At 45.9% G+C, this 14,061-nt stretch overlaps 1 protein-coding gene; it reads left to right on the forward strand.

Annotated features, from left to right (window-relative positions):
- Positions 1-419: 419 nt before the first annotated feature.
- On the forward strand, positions 420-803 carry GSTUM_00012160001 (uncharacterized protein; the record flags this gene model as incomplete). XM_002842379.2 has 2 exons in its annotated part: positions 420-548; positions 617-803. 2 exons carry the CDS (start codon positions 420-422, stop codon positions 665-667), a joined length of 180 nt encoding a protein of 59 aa, XP_002842425.1. The 3' UTR covers positions 668-803.
- Between the last annotated feature and the right edge of the window lie 13,258 nt (positions 804-14,061).

The following is a 14,061-nucleotide window of genomic DNA, read 5'->3' on the forward strand; positions in this document are numbered from 1 at the left end:
CGCGAGGAAAGCCAAGGGGCTGCAAGGATCCCGCTTTAGGGGGTGGACAAAAACCAGAGATGATTTGAACCCGATGTATGCTTCCCCAATTCCTCTCCGCCTCCCCCCTAGCATCGAACCGACTAATTGACATGCAGAACCCATGACGACCGTGCAAAGGGTAGAAAACCGCCGGGAGGATCCTTCGGGAGCGTCGATATTGCCCTGTGGAGAGATTGGCTGGACGGGAAGGCCGAAAAATTTCCCAGAAGCGGGGCTGAGATATACGATTTAACTCGTTTGTGACCTCCTTCCTTCGTTTAGATACATGTGTGCGTATATATGTACATACATACATGTAACCGTGGATTCCCTGACTAACGAACGCTATTTCCCCGCGGACGGAACCAGACAAGACTACGCAGGACCTTCGGTTCACGATGTCACGCTATGGAGATGACCTCGAACGGAGATTCAAGCAGAGGCTGGGCCTGGCCGACGGAGTCAGTCTTAAGCCATGGGCGATCGTGGCCGTGCTCCTGGTCGTAGTGTTTGGGTTTATGTTGATGGTATGATAAGTAGGAGTTAAACGGAGATGTGGAGATTGTTTGAGGTATTTTCACTAACCCCCACCAAGCGATATCAGAACACAGGGGATGGCCGAACCCGAACCGGTTGTGGATTCTGAAGGGTTGTGGAGATATTTGAGGGGGGTGTGACGGTCGTATATTTTGGATTTCTTTAGTTATTCATTGGAGATGGGGGATGGTGGGATTGGGAATAGGGATGATATTTAAAGGAATTAGCAATTATTTCTCCTTGAATGGCCAGTTTAGATATGGGAATTGCATTGTATTATCTTACCTTGATACACTGAGTCCTCTTTCATCTCTTAATACCTGCGCAGAGAATCTGGCTCGAGATCGCAAGATCCTAGCATCAGTCACCAGTAAAGTAATACGCCACTCAATACCGTGTAGCGTAGAGGTGATTGACCCCCTTGGCTCTCTATCCATCGATTCGCGCCATATCGTGCTTGGAGTACCCTTAACCTATGCCGTATTTCGTAGGAATGGGGAATAGAAGTATTCAGTCCAAGCCTTCCAATGGGCTAACCCGGGTTAAAAAAGGGCAAACCCGACCCGGCCCAAGCCCAACCCAGCCCAAGAAAGGAAATACCGGGTTAACCCAATGAACCCAGTGGGCTTGTTTCAAGCGTTTTGTCTTTGCTGAGTCTTCTTCATAGATTGAATGAACGCGTACCAAGTGTGCCGCGGGATTTCTGGTGCCATGGGACTTCTGGTGCTTCTGGGCACAATGTATGCATTGCCAGTACCTATTTCGTTTCAAATAAGTCTCTAGATACAGCTCTCTAAGCAAATTACTCCAGGGCTGTAGACTTACTCAATGTCATCAAAAATAACTAACTTTCCATTAGCTGACTCCGGAGGTCCCCATACCCAGGATGAGGGGGGAGGATTTTTGCGTTTCCTTCAAGTTATTGAAGCGGGATTTGGTAGAAATGGGAGATCTGGGCTTAACTCGCTTTCTTCAACGTGTTCTGACGCGGGGACTTCTACTTCTTCCAAGTCATATAGCAAAGACTCTGAGTGTGGACTAGGTGCTCGTAGAATAGCCGGAGGGCTGGATACCACACAGCTCATATTAGAGCAAAAGCTCATTGTTTCGTGTTTTGTATACACACAAGCTTGAGGGTGAAGAGAAAAGCGATATAGGGGGAGGAACGCAAAAGGGTCAGTTGAGTAGATGATAAAAAGAACTGACCTTGTGTGCTCTTGTTGAGGCTGCTCAATTTCTCATCTTTGAAAATGCTCAGAATACCCGAGAGCTAATCAGGTTACCGTCTAGCTTTTCACTATGCGCTGTCCATTAGAACATGGTTCTGCTTGAACCTTTCACCTAAACGTGAATAGTCATTGTTGGAATATTGTCCCTGAGTTTCGATTTCACATGTTCTATTGGTTTCCTCTAAGATCTTTACAAACTTTCCTTCATACCTTACTTGATGTCTGAAACTGTTATCACCCTGTTGTCTCCGTACTGTTCCCTCTCTATCTCCTTGCAGTGAAAATTTATTTCTTGTTTCTTTCCTGCTTCCTTCTTGTTTCAGTGGGACAAAACTTTTGTCCCCCTTACCGGAGATGAAAATTTTCACCCACACAGGTACCGAATTGGATGTGGATCATCTTGTGTTAAAAGGGCCTTATTATCAACTTAGAAAAGATATGCGAATTCAGACCTTTCAATCGTGTGCCTAAGAAAACTCTTGCTGGATTTTATTTATCATTCCTGCTCTATATATTTTCGCCTTTTCACATTACCGATCGCTTTGTTTTACTTCAGTCATGGTCACAGTCTTCATGAATTCCATGTGTTCAGATTCCAGTTTCCATAGTGATCATAACTTGAAGTATCACGAAGATCAGAAATGAGAGACAAAATATTCGCTGGGTTCGCCGGGTAACCCAGGCTTGGCACCTCCGAACCCGACCCAGCCCAGGCTTGCGCCAAGGTGAGCTCAACCCAACGTACCCAGCCCGGCCCAATGAAGGGCCGGGGCTAACCTAACGAACCCGTGACCAATTGGAAGGCTTGATTCAGTCTAGAGGTTTGGGGAATGTTTCTGGAGCGCTTAGTTTCGGGTTGATCAGACAGTTCCTTATACAGAAGCACAATGCGGTAAGTTACACACAGCAAAATCGAAAAGGCTGTAAGATAACAAGTGTTGAATGTATTTCAAAAATGGGGCTGAGTGTCTATTTCGGAATCTGGTGCCGGTAATTCCTCAAAGCATTTACTGAGAGTGAGTTGGCATTTCCTTGGCACGGAAAGTCTTGGACAGGCATTTTCACACAACTAGCCATGCCCCCGCTTTTGTTTCAACTCAGCTCTTAGAAATTTTACAGTTGTAAGCTCCATCGATACCTTTACGAGTTGATATATCATTCTATTTCTACATCAACGAACATTTTTTCCTCTTTTTCTTTTATGAGAATATGGCCCAGACGGTACATCTCACGGTCGGCCAGGGCAATACCCACAGTGGCAACATAACTCGTAGTTTCAATGTCTACAAGTCAGATGAGGATGCGCGGCTTATGCGATGGCTCTCTCCACTCGAGCCAAATATTAGGCATGAAGGCGTGCGCAGCGAGCGATTTGACGGTGTTGGAGATTGGTTTTTGGAAATGGCCGAGTTTCGGGAGTGGAGAAGTAGTGAGGGTGGAGCTGATAAGGCTGTGCTGTTTTGCAGTGGGAATCCGGGAGTGGGGAAGACATATCTGAGGTAAGTGGCGGGATGCTTTGAAAGAAGCGGGTATCGCTGACAGCTAGAAATACTAGTTCTCTGGTGATGGACAGGCTGTGCGATCAGGCGAGGAGGGAAGATATCTCTGTTGCGGGCTTGTACTGCGACTACCTTGCTCACCAAGAGCACACTATCAACAATATGATGGGAGCGATCCTGAAGCAGCTCTTGGACGTAGACAAAATCCCGAATTACGTACGCGAGGCGTTTGAAAAAGCGAAAAACGAGCTGGGGGGTAGAAGGCTGCTGCTACCTGATATAATGGAGATGCTGAGGGCCGCTATTGATTTGTTAGGCCAAGTTTTCATCTGTATCGATGCGCTTGACGAATTCCTGCCGAAACATCTCCCAGAGCTTCTCAAGTCCCTGAGAGATATTGTTCGGAGGTACCCTAAAATTCGAATATTCCTCACCGGTAGGCCTCACGTCGGGGGCGATGTTCAAAAATATTTCACCACGGCATTTGTGATACCCATCAATCCGACCAAGAGTGATGTTAGGAATTATCTGGAGAGGAAGTTAGACAGTGACACACAACCGGAGGCCATGAATGATGATTTACGGGGAGAGATTATTAGAGTTATCGTGGAAAGGACATCGGATATGTGAGTAGGAGCATTTAGAATTTCCACCTTATCAATACTGCATACTTACCAACGATTATGGGTAGATTCCTCCTTGTTTCGCTCAACATCGACGCTATTTTGGGGGAGGTGACGATTCGTCAAAGAAAAAAAAAACTCGAAGAGATGATAAACGGCCATGGTCTGAGCGATGCCTATACGGCAACTCTGACCCGACTGAAGGAGCAGAAGGGAAGACTCGGACTGAAGGTTTTGATGTGGATTTTGTATTCGGAGAGGCCACTGCAGGCCGAGGAGCTCCAGCACGCCTTGGGAGTGGAGGTGGGATCAACGGAGTTGGATGTTGAAAACGTTCCTGCGCTACGAGCACTGCTTGTATCTTGTTTGGGTCTTGTCGTGGTGGAGGGGTCTTCGTCCACGGTCCGACTGGTGCACTATACTCTGCAAGAGTATCTCTTAAGCGATCCGACCCTCTTCCCTAGTCCCCACTCAGAAATTGCGGAGGTTTGCTTGACATACCTCAATTCCAGGAGTGTTCGGGACCTTTCGCCAACTCTTTGCTGGGCCCCCTTAACCACACCCTTTCTAAAATATGCTTCTCATTCCTGGGGGAATCACGCAAGAATGGGAATGACGGAAAATGTGAAAAAGCTTGCCCTGAGGCTTCTGGATAAATTTGATGAGCATATATCTGCTCAACTATTGCTATTGCGCTATCATGAACTTCAACTCTTGTCCCGTTACGATTTTGGTCCAGATGGGCCCAGGGGATTTACGGGACTCCACGGAGCAGCATCCGTTGGGCTCGTAGGGATAATATCAGCTGCGTTGGAGATGAAGGAATGGGATGTTAACGCGACCGATATAATGGGGTTTACGGCTCTCATTTGGGCAGTTTTTAGAGGGCATGAGGAGGTGGTAAAGGCTTTGTTAGAACGAGGGGATGTAAATCCCGACCATGCAGACACCAAATATGGCCGGATGCCACTGTCATGGGCGGCTGAGGGCGGGCATGAGGGGGTAGTCAAGATGCTTTTGGAACGAGAGGGTGTCAATCCCGACCATGCAGACACCGAATATGGCCGGACACCACTCTCATGGGCAGCTCAATACCGGCATGTGGGCGTAGTCAAGATGCTTTTGGAACGAGATGGTGTCAATCCCGACCGTGCAGACACCAAATATGGCCGCACACCACTCTCGTGGGCGGCTCAGAGCGGGAATGAGATGATAGTCAAGATGCTTTTGGAACGAGAGGGTGTCAATCCAGACCATGTAGACACCGAATATGGCCGGACGCCGCTGTCATGGGCGGCTGAGGGTGGGCGTGAGGGGGTAGTCAAGGTGCTTTTGGAGCGAGAGGGTGTCAACCCCGGCCGTGTAGACACCTTGTATGGCCGGACACCACGCTCGTGGGCGGCTAAGGGCGGGAATGAAGGGTTAGTCGAGATTCTCCGCACCGCCACCCTAGATTACAATAACCAAATACCACTGTCGTTGGCTCTTTCCTGTGAGCATGCCGGGGCTGCCGAGATTTTACAAGAGCGGGTCAATACCGTTTCTGTCACATCAGATCCCACTGAGGAACCTGTACTCTTATCGGCAGACCCCCATGAGCGGGAGGGAATACTAGATCGCGAAGACCCTACTCCCGATCCCGCAGATGGTAGCCCCTCACCAATTGCGCTGTCTAGTTTGCCTCAACCCTCTCTCGTGCGGCGCCTGACACTCTGGTGCTGTAAAAAGCGGAATAAGTGGACCCTATGCTAAGGCGTCAATAATTTCGCCTTTACATTCGGCTGAGGAAACACTGTGAAAAAGCTGTATTTCAGCCCCCTTGATCCAAGTGCAGAGAACAATACCTCTGGCTCTATTAGGAGATGCAACTCGAACGTCCTAGTTTGTGGCATAGTTATTCTAGTTCTTCTGGTACCCTTCAGGTGCGACTGACACCCATCCAGGTTGCACCCGTTTAGCTTTTTCGATTTTCGCCGAAAGGTGTTCTATCATCTCTTTTATTTGCTCTTCTTTGTTACTAGACATGTTTTCATTCCGTTGGTAATTGTCTGGTGAAGAATTGCCGTAGGCAAAACTTCCGCCGATTTCGATATAAATAGACTTCCGTGGGAGCTTTTTCTGGTTTCTACAGTCTATTTACTGTTTATCTCCTTTTTTCTCTCTCTTTATATTTTTCCTGTATTCCTTAGAGTTCTGGTTAACCTTAGTCTCATCGTCGTATTTTATATTCCTCATTCCAGTTATTCACTAAGTTGATATTTATCCTATGTTTTTGCATGCCGTGGTGTACGGGTTCATTATTGGCGGGTGGATAGGAGTAGATGCTAAGCCCGAACAAGCACATCCATATATCATATTCGCAAGTTGCCGGTTTATCGCCTCTTTGACAGTATATCTATTCCACTATGATCGTCTAATGTATTATACTCTCCGTATGGGGGAGTCACAAATATGTGAAATAAAACCCTAACCTCAACTTTCGATATGGCTTCAATATGGTGCCGACGAATGGTTGTGGTATCATAGCATGATATTAGGAAGAGGCAGCCCACTTAAGGTGGTTAAGGGTACCGAATCAAAAGCTTTGGTCCAACAGTGTTTTTATACCGAATTCTCCAAAGAACGAAGAATTTCAAAATGACAAACCCACAACCTTACCTTTCAGAGGGCAGTTGGGATCTTGATATTAGCCGGAGAACCAACCCGCGCTCGCCACGTTTAAAGCACTAAGGGGTGCAGAACTGGGCCTATTATACGCGATAGTATCAACTGGTGTAGGAGTGGCTTATGGTGGCGTGTGGGGCTTCGTATGGAGAGGCATCGTAGCTCGGAAGAAATTCGATATCGCCCGCCAAGCCAATATTTTCCTCCAAGTATTATTACTTTCGGTGGGTCGTATGTGTTGCCTATGTGTTCGGTAATGCGCCATGAAATTCCGTTGAATCCTGACAGACATTAACGTTTCCAGAGTGCGGATGGAAATGGACGCTCTGGGTTTGGAAGAGTCGTCCAACCAAATATTGCGATCTAGTACTTAATATCACCTGGCCTAATAACCGAGAAATTGCCATCGTACCCGGTTGACCGTTCCTTTCGCTTTCATACTCCCCGGCGCACCGGCCGTACTCGCCTGATTGATTATGTAGGAGTAGGGTTGTAATGAAAATTACTGTGAGGTGTTGCCGCGGTCTTCAGAGAAAGAGAGAAATGGTATTTTTCATAATTCTTTGGGTCCGGAGTGTGGGTATATGGTATCTTGGGGTGAATAAAGTGCTAAGTAGTGCCCAGTCTGCCCTTTTTTTCTATACCCCCACCCTCCCATGGTAGGAGTCTTTATGAAGTTCTCAAAATTATCAGCTGCCATTAAAAGCCCCCTAATAACATGAAAAAGTCCATAGTATCATAAGATATCATTTCATTTCATTCCCACTGCCCTCTACGGCTACAATACTACCTCACTCACCTATCCCTACCTCCCCACCTGCGAGCCTGGGGAAGACCACTATAACCGAATAGGGTGTTGAAAATACAAGCACGATTATAGGCCCCTGCCTCAGCTCTCCCACTCCCAACAATACTTAGCCGGGCAACAGGAAAAAACAGTCACTCAAGACGGTGTCGTTATAATCACAACAATTCCAGTTCTCATGTCACACCTTTGTGCCCCACAAAGATTCATCGCCCCAACTACCCTGGGAGGGATTGTAGACACTAGTCCCCTGTGTGGTCACTATTTTTCTAGGGACCAATTGTAAGAGCGGGACTTAGGACTCTGCTAGTCCTGCGCGTGCTTTGGGCCCATCGCAGTGAAATGCATGCCGAAGAAAAATATTGCACCATAAGAGCGGCTATCAAAGCTTAGTCTGCCACAGCGCTATGAAAAAACGAAAAGAAGGAGAACTAGTTTTCCCTACAAAGAAAGTATTCCTTAGAATGATGATACTCTGCATTTGTCGGAATACCGATGCTTGGCATGCCCAAAGTTTTTCTTGTCAACTGAATAATATAATTTAGGTATGATGTGTTAGTGAGAGAGTGATTTGGGGTCCTTATTCCACCCATGTTGTCGAAGATGCCCTATATATACCTAAGCTGCTCCTTTGCAAACATATTCCTTCTTTGATAACCTTTCCCATTTCGTTATCTTTTTTTTCCGTTATCGCTCCTCACTACTTGTTTGCACAATTTCTTCAAACTTGGTCTAAAATAGTTCTCCTGTACTACAGTAGCCCAGAGCAGTCCTGATAGCCTGTCCTTCGGCCTTTTAACCTTTATAGCGCGACACCTAGTTGTTTCAAGGCATCCGAAGTATAACCCTCAACTTCCGGTATCCCTAGTGCTAATTTCTAAAACTCTCCAAATCCTTCTGATTCCACTGACATCTAGTCCATACACGCACCCACCCATGGGCTAACCCTTATGTGTGGAACATCTCCCGACGCGCCGATCTACCCACACCACCCTGACTCAATCAAGCCACAATCTTGATGATATCCGTATGGGAGCGTCGTGATTTTCAACACTGAATGGGTAGGTCCAGTATGTGGCAAAAAAGCGGGGAGTTGTACCCATGCCATGGTTTCGGCTGGTGCTGCAACCACCGAATACTCGCTGGGTGGCGACTAGGGGCACTCTAAAGAGTGACCGCTAACCTAGCCTAACTTTACAAATCAACATGGCTTTGTGACTCAACACACCTGCGTCTCTCTGGATACAACCTTGTGGTCAGTTTTGCGACCGTTTCTACTATAAAAATGATGGTCAAATGCAAGGAACTTACTTTGTAGGCAACGGAATTGAATGCTTGTATCCATTTTGGAAATGATGGATGGTGCTCGGCATTCTCATGGGATTCTCCCCTTATCAGCCGTCCATCTATTGGCAGTATGCTCCCGGAGCTGTTTGTTTGTTTGTTCATTTCGGCCAGTTTGCTTGTTCCTCCCCGCTCGTTTTCTTCATTGTTCTTTTAGAAAGTAACAGTTAACCAGAGGCAGGGCTGAATCAAAACGGCGACGAAACTGTTGGAAGCTACGTTGCAGAAGTGGTCTTAATGAGATGAAAACAATGATATGCGTATAGTTATTATTGTTCAAGAAAATAGAAGAAAGAGAACGAAAAAGGAGAGAACAGAATCAATGACGAGTAGAAGGAACCCCAGGCAACCCAGGCCAGCGCTGCATTGAGTGCGTAATCCTTAATGCATATATCCCATCCAGTTTGCAAGCGACACCACACTCCACATTATAGTTCTAAGTCTAACCATACTCCCAATCCCAATTCCATGTACATATCAACTCTTCTAAAAGAAACGATACGAAGTGAACCGGCGATGACTAAAGGCACTATGAAAAACTCTGCACAACCAAAAGCGGGGAAGTTCACACTCGCTCCTCAACTCGAACTATTCAACGGCTCTCTCTCTACTCGCTCGCTCGCTCTCCACAACTAACTAAACTAACTGAGAGGGAAGGAAAGAAGTATAAATAAACGACCAGAGCGCACCATCCTATCCTTCCTGCGATTACCACATATCTCTAGTACTCCACATACTCGTCTTTATTTCCTCTGTGCGCTCTCATGCTAAGAAAATAAATAACAAACTATAGACTCCATAAAAACCCTCAAATTGCCTTCAGAGCTCCCACTGGTAACAAAAGAGATACAGGAACAAAACTCTCTCGGCGGTTTCTATAACTCCCGCTGCTCTCACACCCTTCTCCATCGGAAGAGCGTCGCCAAAGAACAAAAACAAAACCTGCGCCCCAACAAAGCGAATGCTCCAAAACAACAAACGAGTGGCGGGGGGGGAACGGACGCGCTAGAATGGACGGGCAGGAACGGACAAACAAACGGCTCCGGGAACGTACGGCGAATAGGCGGACGGGCAATAGACGCATGGATAGAGATGACGACATACTGATACGCCGACGGACAAGGGAACAAAGTCATGAGCATGCCGAGCAGCATCCATGGTTTCCAGCATGTTCTATCTTGTCCATTCCTTTGTTCGTCGCATAAAGGTTGCCGCGGGTCCGCTTTGGCGGTGCGCATCTGTATGATGGCGAGAGTAGTACCGGCGGGAGGAAGGAGGTAGAGCTATAGACCGTCGGGAGTCTTTATGAACCCTGCATTTCTTTTGCTAGCATAGGAGCGCGGAAGGCAGTGGGAATTCGGGGGGCAATTGGAGCTTCAGTTAGGCCCGTCTATCGTTTGTTAGTAGGGAACTTGCGGAGGAAAGGAAGACTTAGCTGGAGAAGGGGAGAAGAGTAGGTATGAGTAGGAGTGATAGAGCGAGTGGGAGATGCTTTTGATCGCCGTGTATTCATACTCCTGTCTTTTCCGCATAAGTTAGTGGTGGGGAGCGAGCGAACAGAGAGGGTCGTGGAATAAAGAAAGTTGTCGAGCGAGTTGTGGAGAAAGAGTGGAACTCCCCCGCTTTTGGTTGTGAAGAATGTTTTTCAATACACTTCAGTCATCGCCGTTTCGTTTCAGTCCTGATACGGTTAGCTGTTGCTTTCTCAAAATCCTAACAGGTACTAAGCGCGTGTGGGGAGTATATGTAGCCTTAGCATGAGAAGCTGATAGTTGATATATGTTGTATGATATAGCATCCAGAGTAGCAGTCATGTCGGGCATCGTTTACAAGATGTGAAGATTCTGAAGAACCATAGAAAGGTTCATACAGTATCACTCGGATCATAGCAATCTCTTTCTATTGGAAAATTGGTTATTTTGTTTGCTGAGGAAGCAAGTCGGCTGAGCTAGTTACATGGTAGCTACATCGCGAAAAGAGACATAAGCGGTGCATACACGCCAATTCTGTTGCATCATGCCTTATATGGAGAGGTTACCTCCATGCAGACCTGGAAATCTGCATCAGGGGGGAAGGAAGTGGGCAGTAAACTTCCATTTTCCAACTGGAACAAAGGAAAACTGCCAGGCCACCTTCCGGGGTTCCCTGCGAAACCCAATGTCAGGAAGCCATCAATTATATTATAATATTATATCTAATCGTATCTGTTTTTTTTATCCCCTCATTCTGGAGAATGTTTAAATGTCAAGCACAGGATTGCCACTTGTTCCGGAGCACTTGCCGCCTAACGCAAACATCCTATGGTTCCTGCAAATGGTCAGAGGGGGGCGGGGGGTGTTCGCCTCGCTTACCATTTTTCCCCCAATGCTCCCGCAGTTGTTGTCTAGGTAACTCTCATCTCACGCAGCATCCTTTCCAAGCTCTTCTCCGATTTGAATTGCACACAAATGTGGTTGTGGCTGTGGCTGTGATCATGTGGCTCGCACTGGCCATGGTACGGTATAGATGGCCCTGCGCGGCATGTACCATACCAATGGACAGATGAAGAACTAGGATATTATTGGTTGACGGCGATTTATCATCCATATAGTGGGAAGAACGTCTTTTGGTAACGGAATACAAGAGAATAAATGCTTGCTAATCCTTGATGGGAATTGATTGTATGTGAATCTCAAATTCAGTGAATTTTGTGATTCATACAATATTATCTGCTTCTGTTTCCTGGCACATTCAACTCATATCCTGCAGTCCCATGATGTTGGACTTTTCAGCCCCCTGCAGAAACATTAGGGTAAGGCAATCAAAAACTTCCATATTATGACAAATATATGAATCAATTCTCATAACATCCTTCTGCGTTACGAGCAGGCCCAAGCACAGGACTATACGGTTAAGAATATCAAAAGTACCTTCTGCCAAACTGGAATTGTACTAGGTTTCCCCTGCATGATTCTTCCCAAGCCCATACGAACACGATTACCACTAGACCTCAAAGCTACCAGCTCTCAATTTCCTCTCAACAAGACCCCTTATATGAAATGCCAACTTCACCAGCAAACCAACCAAGCTTTACACTTTGTGTAAAGTGCTACAAAGGGCGAGATATGCAATCTACTTCTCCGCTCCTCCCACACTGCTACTTATAACCCTTACCTCTATGGTTATTGCTACAACTGAGATGCAGAGACTTTGGTCAGAAATTAAAATTGCAGAGACATTAAGAAGGATAGCTGAATACTGAGTTGTGCATGGGTTATTACTGGTACAGAGGCCATGCAAGCCTTGCATGAAGCAAATGCATATGCAAAAAAAAATCAATCAGCAAACCGGTATACCTGTAACCAGTACAGGTACTTGGTTAAGGGATTTGGTTATGATTTTATGTTTTGTTTTAAGTATCACCTCGATATTTGGTTTGTTTGAAGTATTGTTTGATACTTGGTTTTGTTTTATGTTTTGCTTTAAGTATCAGTTTGATACTTAAATAGTTTTAACAAAGTGTATCGCTTGATACGTTTAATTAGTTCATTCATACTGGACATGAACAGATTTGTGTATTTGAAGACCACCTGATTTCACGATGGAAAATGTAGACTTTGTGTCATGGATGTGGCTTAGCACAGAACAGGTTTTCACATGACTCATGATTATGAGTTATAGGTATGTTATTGTTTTATGCTTATGACTCATTTAGGTCATATGACTTATTATGTTATAATTTGTTATGTTTTGCACATGACTCGATTATGAGTCATGAGACGAGCACCAGGCGAGTATGCCTTGCGAGTGGGCCTTGCGGGTATGCCTTGCGCATATGATTTAGGTTTCGCACAGGACCTCGTTATTAGGTCACGGGTTTTACGCATATGACTCTGTCGAGTCAAATGACTTGTTTATTGTGTTATGATTGGTTTATGAGTTTTTGCACATGACCTTGATATGAGGTCATGGGTTTTGAGCGTGTGACCACTTTAGTCACATGACTAGTTTGTTATGATTTGGTTTTGCACATGTGACCACCTTGGGTCACATGACTATGGCCGAGGAGAACACTATATAAGGAGGCTGATGCGGCTGAGGAGGATTGTAACCGGTACGGGTACTCGGTTATTGGTTTGTTTTAAGTATCGTTTGATACTTGGTTTTGTTTTATGTTTTGTTTCAAGTATCGCTTTGATACTTGGTTTTGTTTTATGTTTTGTTTTAAGTATCGCTTTGATACTTAAGAAGTTTTACCAAAGTGTATCGCTTGATACCTTTGATTAGTTTCGTTCATGCTAGACATGAACAGATTTGTGTATTTAAAGACCGCCTGTTTCTACGATAGAAAAGGCAGACTTCGACAGACAGTATTTCAATATACTTGGTTGAACGGTTACTTCTTTGTTTCTCAGTACACCCTCGGAGCCTCCTTTAGTTCTCAGCTCTCGCCTCCTCTCTGGAAGAGCAGGCCACCTGCCAACTATCGTATCCTTTACCGATAACGTGATTAGCACCTTGTGAACACGTTACATTTTTTTAACCTCAGCAAGTGGTTAAGAACCTGTCCCCTGATTTAGGCCTGATCAACCTATCGATATCCACCTCAGAATGCTAGCGGAGAGAAGCGGCAGAATCACGGCATATTCGGCTTCATCTCAAACCCAAGATAGAGTCTTTGACGACCAGAAGTGGGAAGCAAATCCCACGGCAAGACCTTACAAGAAAGAAACAACCCCGGCGCTCTGCTAAAGAGCCAGACGATCCAACAAATACGGAAGATACACAACCTCCAGGAGAATTCCATTCTACCCCAGCAAAGAAGCCTTCCTTTGAACCTCCAAACGACCCCGAATCTAGTAGCGAATCAGATATGGCTAGCTCAGGAGGAGGGCCTTCTGGAGGAGGGAAATCTCGGGCAAGGCCAGAAGAAGAGGAGGGACCCGCAGCATTTGAACCCCCTAAGTTTAAACTCCACCTCCCAGCGAAGTTCACAGGAGAAGGCAAAGACCTCAAACCTGAAGCCTTTGACCGATGGGCAACAGAACTCTCACACTTCCTACTCTTACAAGGAAAAGATGTGGAAGACCCTACAACCGGACTTATCATTGGATCATTCTGTGAAGGAAAGGCAACCGACGCATACCACTAATGCTATAAGGATTTCGGCGGGAATGTAAGATTAAGAGGAACTACAGTTATCGATTACCTGAAAGGACGATTCCAATCCTCTATAACCAACGACCTCCTGTATAACAAATTCAACCAGCTCCAGCAAGTTAACGGAACACATGTCAAGTGAATCGCCGATGTGGCTACAGACCTAATGATGTATAAGGACCGGATGGAGAGAGGAAGTA

The sequence above is a fragment of the Tuber melanosporum genome, assembly GCF_000151645.1.
Source record: "Tuber melanosporum whole genome shotgun sequence assembly, scaffold_97, strain Mel28".
Taxonomy (NCBI): domain Eukaryota; kingdom Fungi; phylum Ascomycota; class Pezizomycetes; order Pezizales; family Tuberaceae; genus Tuber; species Tuber melanosporum.